Here is a 9614-nt window from a genome sequence, read left to right as displayed (position 1 = left end):
CTCCCAGCTGCCCACTGCACTGAGGCTAGGAAACACGGTCTCCACCGATAAATCCATGATTATCGAAAACTTCAATAAGCACTTCTCAACGGCTGGCCATGCCTTCCGCCTGGCTACTCCAACCTCGGCCAACAGCTCCGCCCCCCCCGTAGTTCCTCACCCAAGCCTCTCTCCAGGTTCTCCTTTACCCAAATCCAGATAGCAGATGTTCTGAAAGAGCTGCAAAACCTGGACCCGTACAAATCAGCTGGGCTTGACAATCTGGACCCGCTATTTCTGAAACTATCTGCCGCCATTGTCGCAACCCCTATTACCAGCCTGTTCAACCTCTCTTTCATATTGTCTGAGATCCCCAAGGATTGGAAAGCTGCCGCAGTCATCCCCCTCTTCAAAGGAGGAGACACCCTGGACCCAAACTGCTATAGACCTATATCCATCCTGCCCTGCCTATCTAAGGTCTTCGAAAGCCAAGTCAACAAACAGGTCACTGACCATCTCGAATCCCACCGTACCTTCTCCGCTGTGCAATCTGGTTTCCGAGCCGGTCACGGGTGCACCTCAGCCACACTCAAGGTACTAAATGATATCATAACCGCCATCGATAAAAGACAGTACTGTGCAGCCGTCTTCATCGACCTCGCCAAGGCTTTCGACTCTGTCAATCACCAAATTCTTATCGGCAGACTCAACAGCCTCGGTTTTTCGGATGACTGCCTTGCCTGGTTCACCAATTACTTTGCAGACAGAGTTCAGTGTGTCAAATCAGAGGGCATGCTGTCCGGTCCTCTGGCAGTCTCTATGGGGGTGCCACAGGGTTCAATTCTCGGGCCGACTCTTTTCTCTGTATATATCAATGATGTTGCTCTTGCTGCGGGCGATTCCCTGATCCACCTCTACGCAGACGACACCATTCTATATACTTTCGGCCCGTCATTGGACACTGTGCTATCAAACCTCCAAACGAGCTTCAATGCCATACAGCACTCCTTCCGTGGCCTCCAACTGCTCTTAAACGCGAGTAAAACCAAATGCATGCTTTTCAACCGATCGCTGCCTGCACCCGCATGCCCGACTAGCATCACCACCCTGGATGGTTCCAACCTTGAATATGTGGACATCTATAAGTACCTAGGTGTCTGGCTAGACTGCAAACTCTCCTTCCAGACTCACATCAAACATCTCCAATCAAAAATCAAATCCAGAGTCGGCTTTCTATTCCGCAACAAAGCCTCCTTCACTCACGCTGCCAAGCTTACCCTAGTAAAACTGACTATCCTACCGATCCTCGACTTCGGCGATGTCATCTACAAAATGGCTTCCAACACTCTACTCAGCAAACTGGATGCAGTCTATCACAGTGCCATCCGTTTTGTCACTAAAGCACCTTATACCACCCACCACTGCGACTTGTATGCTCTAGTCGGCTGGCCCTCACTACATATTCGTCGCCAGACCCACTGGCTCCAGGTCATTTACAAGTCCATGCTAGGTAAAGCTCCGCCTTATCTCAGTTCACTGGTCACGATGGCAACACCCATCCGTAGCACGCGCTCCAGCAGGTGTATCTCACTGATCATCCCTAAAGCCAACACCTCATTTGGCCGCCTTTCGTTCCAGTACTCTGCTGCCTGTGACTGGAACGAATTGCAAAAATCGCTGAAGTTGGAGACTTTTATCTCCCTCACCAACTTCAAACATCAGCTATCCGAGCAGCTAACCGATCGCTGCAGCTGTACATAGTCTATAGGTAAATAGCTCACCCTTTTTCACCTACCTCATTCCCATACTGTTTTTATACTGTTTTTATTTATTTACTTTTCTGCTCTTTTGCACACCAATATCTCTACCTGTACATGCCCATCTGATCATTTATCACTCCAGTGTTAATCTGCAAAATTGTATTATTCGCCTACCTCCTCATGCCTTTTGCACACATTGTATATAGACTGCCCATTTTTTTCTACTGTGTTATTGACTTGCTAATTGTTTACTCCATGTGTAACTCTGTGTTGTCTGTTCACACTGCTATGCTTTATCTTGGCCAGGTCGCAGTTGCAAATGAGAACTTGTTCTCAACTAGCCTACCTGGTTAAATAAAGGTGAAATAAAAAAAATAAAAAAAGTGTAGTGTAGTGTTAGTGTAGTGTTAGTGTAGTGTAGTGTTAGTGTAGTGTTAGTGTAGTGTAGTGTTAGTGTTGTGTTAGTGTAGTGTTAGTGTAGTGTAGTGTTAGTGTAGTGTTAGTGTAGTGTAGTGTTAGTGTAGTGTTATAGTGTAGTGTAGTGTTAGTGTAGTGTAGTGTTATAGTGTAGTGTAGTGTTAGTGTAGTGTTAGTGTAGTGTTAGTGTAGTGTTATAGTGTAGTGTAGTGTTAGTGTAGTGTAGTGTTAGTGTAGTGTAGTGTTAGTGTAGTGTTAGTGTAGTGTTAGTGTAGTGTTATAGTGTAGTGTAGTGTTAGTGTATTGTTAGTGTAGTGTAGTGTTAGTGTAGTGTTAGTGTAGTGTTATAGTGTAGTGTTAGTGTAGTGTTAGTGTAGTGTAGTGTTAGTGTAGTGTTAGTGTAGTGTAGTGTTAGTGTAGTGTAGTGTAAGTGTAGTGTTAGTGTAGTGTTAGTGTTAGTGTAGTGTTAGTGTAGTGTTAGTGTAGTGTAGTGTAGTGTAGTGTTAGTGTAGTGTTAGTGTTAGTGTAGTGTAGTGTAGTGTTAGTGTAGTGTTAGTGTAGTGTAGTGTTAGTGTAGTGTTAGTGTTAGTGTAGTGTTAGTGTAGTGTAGTGTTAGTGTAGTGTAGTGTTAGTGTAGTATTAGTGTAGTGTTAGTGTAGTGTAGTGTAGTGTTAGTGTAGTGTTAGTGTAGTGTTAGTGTAGTGTAGTGTTAGTGTAGTGTAGTGTTAGTGTAGTGTTAGTGTAGTGTTAGTGTAGTGTAGTGTTAGTGTAGTGTTAGTGTAGTGTAGTGTTAGTGTAGTGTTAGTGTAGTGTAGTGTAGTATTAGTGTAGTGTTAGTGTAGTATTAGTGTAGTGTTAGTGTAGTGTAGTGTTAGTGTAGTATTAGTGTAGTGTTAGTGTAGTGTAGTGTTAGTGTAGTGTAGTGTTAGTGTAGTGTTAGTGTAGTGTAGTGTTAGTGTAGTGTAGTGTTAGTGTAGTGTAGTGTTAGTGTAGTGTTAGTGTAGTGTTAATGTAGTGCAGTGTTAGTGTAGTGTAGTATTAGTGTAGTGTTAGTGTAGTGTAGTGTTAGTGTAGTGTTAGTGTAGTGTAGTGTTAGTGTAGTGTTAGTGTAGTGTTAGTGTAGTGTAGTGTTAGTGTAGTATTAGTGTAGTGTAGTATTAGTGTAGTGTTAGTGTAGTGTAGTGTAGTGTTAGTTTAGTGTTAGTGTAGTGTAGTGTTAGTGTAGTGTTAGTGTAGTGTTAGTGCAGTGTAGTGTAGTGTTAGTGTAGTGTTAGTGTAGTGTAGTGTTAGTGTAGTGTTAGTGTAGTGTAGTGTTAGTGTAGTGTAGTGTTAGTGTAGTGTTAGTGTAGTGTTAGTGTAGTGTAGTGTAGTGTTAGTGTAGTGTTAGTGTAGTGTTAGTGTAGTGTTAGTGTAGTGTTAGTGCAGTGTAGTGTAGTGTTAGTGTAGTGTTAGTGTAGTATTAGTGTAGTGTTAGTGTAGTGTTAATATAGTGTAGTATTAGTGTAGTGTTAGTGTAGTGTATTGTGGTGTAGTACAGGTGTTATTGTAGTGTATTGTGGTGTAGTGTAGGTGTTAGTGTTGTGTATTTTGGTGTCGGTGTTAGTGTGGTGTGTAGTGTAGTGTATTGTGGTGTGTAGTGTAGGTGTAGTGTGGTGTGTAGTGTAAGTGTAGTGTTTAGGTGTAGTGTAGGTGTAGTGTGTAGTGTATGTGTGGTGTAGGTGTAGTGTAGGTGTAGCGTAGGTGTAGTGTATGTGTGGTGTAGGTGTAGTGTAGGTGTTGTGTAGATGTAGTGTAAGTGTAGTGTTTAGGTGTAGTGTAGGTGTAGTGTGTGGTGTAGGTGTAGTGTAGGTGTAGCGTAGGTGTAGTGTGTACAGTGTGTGAAGCCTCATCCTCTCCTCTTGGCTGTCCTCTGTCTCCTGTCTATCCAGGGAAGATAGGACATAGTGTATAATGTATAATGTATAATGTATAGTGTATAGTGTATTTTTTTATTTTTTTATTTCACCTTTATTTAACCAGGTAGGCAAGTTGAGAACAAGTTCTCATTTACAATTGCGACCTGGCCAAGATAAAGCAAAGCAGTTCGACAGATACAACGACACAGAGTTACACATGGAGTAAAACAAACATACAGTCAATAATACAGTAGAAACAAGTCTATAAACAATGTGAGCAAATGAGGTGAGATAAGGGAGGTAAAGGCAAAAAAAGGCCATGGTGGCAAAGTAAATACAATATAGCAAGTAAAACACTGGAATGGTAGTTTTGCAATGGAAGAATGTGCAAAGTAGAAATACAAATAATGGGGTGCAAAGGAGCAAAATAAATAAATCAATTAAATACAGTTGGGAAAGAGGTAGTTGTTTGGGCTAAATTATAGGTGGGCTATGTACAGGTGCAGTAATCTGTGAACTGCTCTGACAGTTGGTGCTTAAAGCTAATGAGGGAGATAAGTGTTTCCAGTTTCAGAGATTTTTGTAGTTCGTTCCAGTCATTGGCAGCAGAGAACTGGAAGGAGAGGCGGCCGAAGAAATACTTGGTTTTGGGGGTGACTAGAGAGATATACCTGCTGGTGTGTGTGCTACAGGTGGGAGATGCTATGGTGACCAGCGAGCTGAGATAAGGGGGGACTTTACCTAGCAGGGTCTTGTAGTGTATAGTGTATAGTGTAGTTTAATGTCTCACCCTTTCCTCTTGGCTGTCCTCTGTCTCCTCCTCTCTGTCCAGGGCAGAGAGAGCGTTATGGACCCGGGCCAGCCGGCCACACAGAGACAGCAGAAGGTTGACTATCTTATCCATGTCCCCGATGAGCATCTTGTACTTCTCCCTCTCGTTGGGCTTACAGCGCTCCTGAACCAGGCTCTCCATGTGGCCCCCTAGGGCCCGGAACCTCTTCTGCTCCTCCGCCAGAACCTCCTTCTCCTCTCGCAAGGAGGTAACGCTCAGAGTCAGGGCCTGGAGTAGCTCCACCTAGTGGACGGGAGAAGTTAGCAACAACAGTGTATTGTTTCTCCACTTCTCTTTCACCAGAGATCTTCTGGATCCCCGAGGACCATAGGTTAGATGGGCATTTGTCTTTCATTTTCCTTACTTTTATATCAGTTAATTCAAAGATGCATGTAATTGTATTGCCTTTTATTTGATCTGATAAAAACAATTGTTTGCAAAAAAAAAATGTATTTAAGGTAAATTCAGACCTTCTGATTGAAGTCTGTCTCATCCTCATCCAGATCTGTGTCCACCTCGCCTCCTCCTCCTCCTCTTCCTCCTCCTGCTCCTCCTCCTCCCTCTGTTCTCTGCAGCAGATTGGGTCCTATAGAACAGACACCATCTTGACTTCTACAAGAAGAAAGAAAATGATGTTTTATTGTCACATACACAGGAAAGGTGCAGTGAAATATGTTGTTTTACTGGGTCAGGCATAGTAGTACAGCAGCCCATGGAACAGAGACATAAAGAACGTAGCAACAGTTAGCATTACTACCACTTGAATAGACTGACACATTACATCCTGAAACTCATGACCGAAACTGACACATACTGTAAAACAAGCAGTCAGCAACAAGCACTAGTCTGTTGAATAGTGTGTCTGAATGCCAAAATAATTAGTATGGTATTCTGGGTGTGTGTGTTATTTGGGTGAAACTCACGCACGCACGCACGCACGCACGCACGCACGCACGCACGCACGCACGCACGCACACACACACACACACACACACACACACACACACACACACACACACACACACACACACACACACACACACACACACACACACACACACACACACACACACACACACACACACACACACACACACACACACACACACACACACTACTATAAGGAATGTGCTGTGGCTGGTTTGTTTTCATGACTTCATGGCAGAATAGAATGTTTTAGACAGAACGACATTCAAGAGTAGAATCAGGTTACACACACCTCTGACACCGAGGATTCTAACAACCCAACTGTCCTTTGGTTCTATTTTAATATAATACATTTCATATTTATACATATTACCTATACAACTTCTCAAGTTATTTCCCAAATACTCAAAAATCCAGCCGAGATTTTGTAGAGTATATACCATCTTGGGTTGAAAATGATAAACCTACAGGAGGGTTTCTCTCCAGGAACAGGGTTGGAGTTAAAACCTACAGGAGGGTTTCTCTCCAGGAACAGGGTTGGAGTTAAAACCTACAGGAGGGTCTCTCTCCAGGAACAGGGTTGGAGTTAAAACCTACAGGAGGGTCTCTCTCCAGGAACAGGGTTGGAGTTAAAACCTACAGGAGGGTTTCTCTCCAGGAACAGGGTTGGAGTTAAAACCTACAGGAGAGTTTCTCTCCAGGAACAGGGTTGGAGTTAAAACCTACAGGAGGGTTTCTCTCCAAACAGTTAAAAACCCCAGGAGGGTCTCTCCAGGAACAGGGTTGGAGTTAAAACCTACAGGAGAGTTTCTCTCCAGGAACAGGGTTGTAGTTAAAACCTACAGGAGGGTCTCTCTCCAGGAACAGGGTTGGAGTTAAAACCTACAGGAGGGTCTCTCTCCAGGAACAGGGTTGGAGTTAAAACCTACAGGAGAGTTTCTCTCCAGGAACAGGGTTGGAGTTAAAACCTACAGGAGGGTCTCTCTCCAGGAACAGGGTTGGAGTTAAAACCTACAGGAGGGTTTCTCTCCAGGAACAGGGTTGGAGTTAAAACCTACAGGAGGGTTTCTCTCCAGGAACAGGGTTGGAGTTAAAACCTACAGGAGGGTTTCTCTCCAGGAACAGGGTTGGAGTTAAAACCGACAGGAGGGTCTCTCTCCAGGAACAGGGTTGGAGTTAAAACCTACAGAAGGACAGACAGACAGACAGACAGACAGACAGACAGACAGACAGACAGACAGACAGACAGACAGACAGACAGACAGACAGACAGACAGACAGACAGTATGATCTGATGTTACCTAGCTCTAACATGGAGACAGACAGACAGAGAGACAGACAGTATGATCTGATGTTACCTTGCTCTAACATGGAGACAGACAGACAGACAGACAGACAGACAGACAGACAGACAGACAGACAGACAGACAGACAGACAGACAGACAGACAGACAGACAGACAGACAGTATGATCTGATGTTACCTAGCTCTAACATGGAGACAGACAGACAGAGAGACAGACAGTATGATCTGATGTTACCTAGCTCTAACATGGAGACAGACAGACAGAGAGACAGACAGTATGATCTGATGTTACCTAGCTCTAACATGGAGAGACAGACAGACAGACAGAGAGACAGACAGTATGATCTGATGTTACCTAGCTCTAACATGGAGACAGACAGACAGAGAGACAGACAGTATGATCTGATGTTACCTAGCTCTAACATGGAGACAGACAGACAGAGACAGACAGACAGACAGACAGTATGATCTGATGTTACCTAGCTCTAACATGGAGACAGACAGACAGAGACAGACAGAGAGACAGACAGTATGATCTGATGTTACCTAGCTCTAACATGGAGAGAGACAGACAGAGAGACAGACAGTATGAGCTGATGTTACCTAGCTCTAACATGGAGACAGACAGACAGAGAGACAGACAGAGAGACAGACAGTATGATCTGATGTTACCTAGCTCTAACATGGAGAGAGACAGACAGAGAGACAGACAGTATGATCTGATGTTACCTAGCTCTAACATGGAGAGACAGACAGACAGACAGACAGACAGACAGACACAGACAGACAGACAGACAGACAGACAGACAGACAGACAGACAGACAGACAGACAGACAGACAGACAGACAGACAGACAGACAGACAGACAGACAGACAGACAGACAGAGAATTATAGTTTCTAGGATATCAGCAGTTCTTAACAGTTATCATTCCGTGGCGTCAGAGTCAACCGTTATCTGTGTGAACCATTTCTCTCTAAACAATTTGTCCATAATGAAAACAAAACAGATGGACTTTAAAATATTTTTTTGCAATTTCACCTTGAAACCCCTGAGATATGATATCCTTTCCCTTGCTTACCTAGCTTCTCTGATGTCATGGTCTATTTTAAAAGCGAAGAGTTCTCTTGTGATAACAGGTGTCTATAATAAACTGAGCCATAATGTTACCAGCCTCAACAAAGGTCCTATGTTCTGTCGTATCTCATGAACCCTGATCAAACAGTCTAACCTTTTATTTAGTTACATAACATGAATTAAACACACACACACACACACGAATGCATGAACGCACACACACACACACACACACACACACACACACACACACACACACACACACACACACACACACACACACACACACACACACACACACACACACACACACACACACACTTCCTCATTCCCTCTGGATGACCAGACCTCCCTAAATCCCTCCCCCCCTTTCCTCCCCTCGCTCCTCTCCGTCCCTCACCTGTCCTCCAGACAGGTGCTGGTCCTGCGGCGTTGCCACAGCAACCTCCCTCCCCCCGCGGGGAAGATCTCCTCCATTAGGTCCATGGTCCGTCCGCCCTCTGCCCAGCTGTCCAGCATCGGGGTCAGGCTCTTATCTCCCCGGGACACCAGCTGTCTGGCCAGGGCCTCCACCCTCAGCTCCCCAGCAGACCTCTCCCTCCTGGCCGGGAGATGGTACTCTTGCCCCAGGCTTTCCTCACCGCTAGGCCCCTGCTGGGGCTCTGGGAAACTGCTGCTGAGGGTGGTGGGGGTCTCAGGCTGGGGCTCAGGGGTACGGCTTGGCCTCGGAGAGACAGACAGGGGGATAGAGGGGGGGACTGTCTGACGGTAGGAGGAGGGGAGAAATGGGAACTCACAGCTGCATGTACAGAAACACAAAAAGACAAGAGGTTCACAACACCGGACGGATAAATGGTCTACGTTTTCTTCAAAACTTTAACATTGATGATTAGAATATTTTCAGTGTTACCACGTTCCTTTACATTAGATCATGTAAATATATATTGCAGAGTACTATGGCTCTCTGTAATCAATGCACCATTAAATATCACTGGCGTTTCATTATAACGTGTCACTGTTATTGTGCCATAATGTGTGTTGGTGGGAGCCAGTGGCGTGTACCTGTTGAGGTGCTGTAGCCCAGGTCCATGATGATTCTCCTCCTCCTTCTCCTCTCTGTCTGGGAGTGAGGAGGGGGGCAGGAGAGGGGGAGGCGGCGGAGGGAAGTACTCTGTGATGTCCGTCTCCCTGATTGGGAGCGGGGGAGGAATAGGGGAGGGAGGGGCCGGTTCCTGGAGGAATACCTCGTCATAGTCCTGTAGTGAGACTGTGGGAGGGGCTAGGTGTGGCTCTACTTGTAGGGATGAGGTCTCTTGCAGAGTGGACTCTGAGATGCGGAGGGAGAGCAGGGTGTGTGGTCTGTGAGAGGTTTTAAATGGGGGTGGTGGTGGGGAGGCTTTGGGTAGGACGAGGGGTGGGTTG

General features: G+C 45.2%; 1 protein-coding gene and 2 long non-coding RNA genes across 21 annotated transcripts in view; 1 reads left to right on the top strand and 2 right to left on the bottom strand.

The window, feature by feature from the left end:
- LOC118380861 (protein Shroom3-like) overlaps positions 1-9614 on the bottom strand; it is a 162901-nt gene that overhangs the window by 4486 nt on the left and 148801 nt on the right. For all 14 annotated transcript variants that reach the window (XM_052458569.1, XM_052458571.1, XM_052458573.1 and 11 more), the window contains 4 exons: positions 9255-9614; positions 8593-8991; positions 5354-5495; positions 4842-5126 (listed from right to left, as the gene is read on the bottom strand). The exon at positions 9255-9614 is cut by the window's right edge and continues 266 nt beyond it. In XM_052458569.1, coding sequence (XP_052314529.1) covers positions 4842-5126; positions 5354-5495; positions 8593-8991; positions 9255-9614 — 1186 coding nt within the window. The remainder of the gene's footprint in view (positions 1-4841; positions 5127-5353; positions 5496-8592; positions 8992-9254) is intronic.
- On the top strand, positions 1776-4828 carry LOC127906437 (uncharacterized). The gene is made up of 3 exons (XR_008061378.1): positions 1776-2734; positions 2962-3499; positions 3538-4828. It is a non-coding gene; the product is annotated as an uncharacterized LOC127906437 (long non-coding RNA).
- On the bottom strand, positions 5906-8513 carry LOC127906436 (uncharacterized). 6 transcript variants are annotated; one of them, XR_008061376.1, is made up of 4 exons: positions 7294-8513; positions 6779-7168; positions 6607-6735; positions 5906-6489 (listed from the first exon to the last, which is right to left on the bottom strand). It is a non-coding gene; the product is annotated as an uncharacterized LOC127906436 (long non-coding RNA). The 6 variants fall into 6 exon arrangements; XR_008061374.1 differs by having other exon boundaries at positions 6607-7168; positions 7294-7407; positions 7471-8513; XR_008061377.1 differs by having other exon boundaries at positions 6607-7111; positions 7169-8513.

Source organism: Oncorhynchus keta, chromosome 12 (genome assembly GCF_023373465.1).
Source record: "Oncorhynchus keta strain PuntledgeMale-10-30-2019 chromosome 12, Oket_V2, whole genome shotgun sequence".
In the NCBI taxonomy this organism is placed as follows: Eukaryota; Metazoa; Chordata; class Actinopteri; order Salmoniformes; family Salmonidae; genus Oncorhynchus; species Oncorhynchus keta.
The sequence above is the reverse complement of the archived record's forward strand: the minus strand, read 5'-3'. Positions and strand labels throughout refer to the sequence as shown.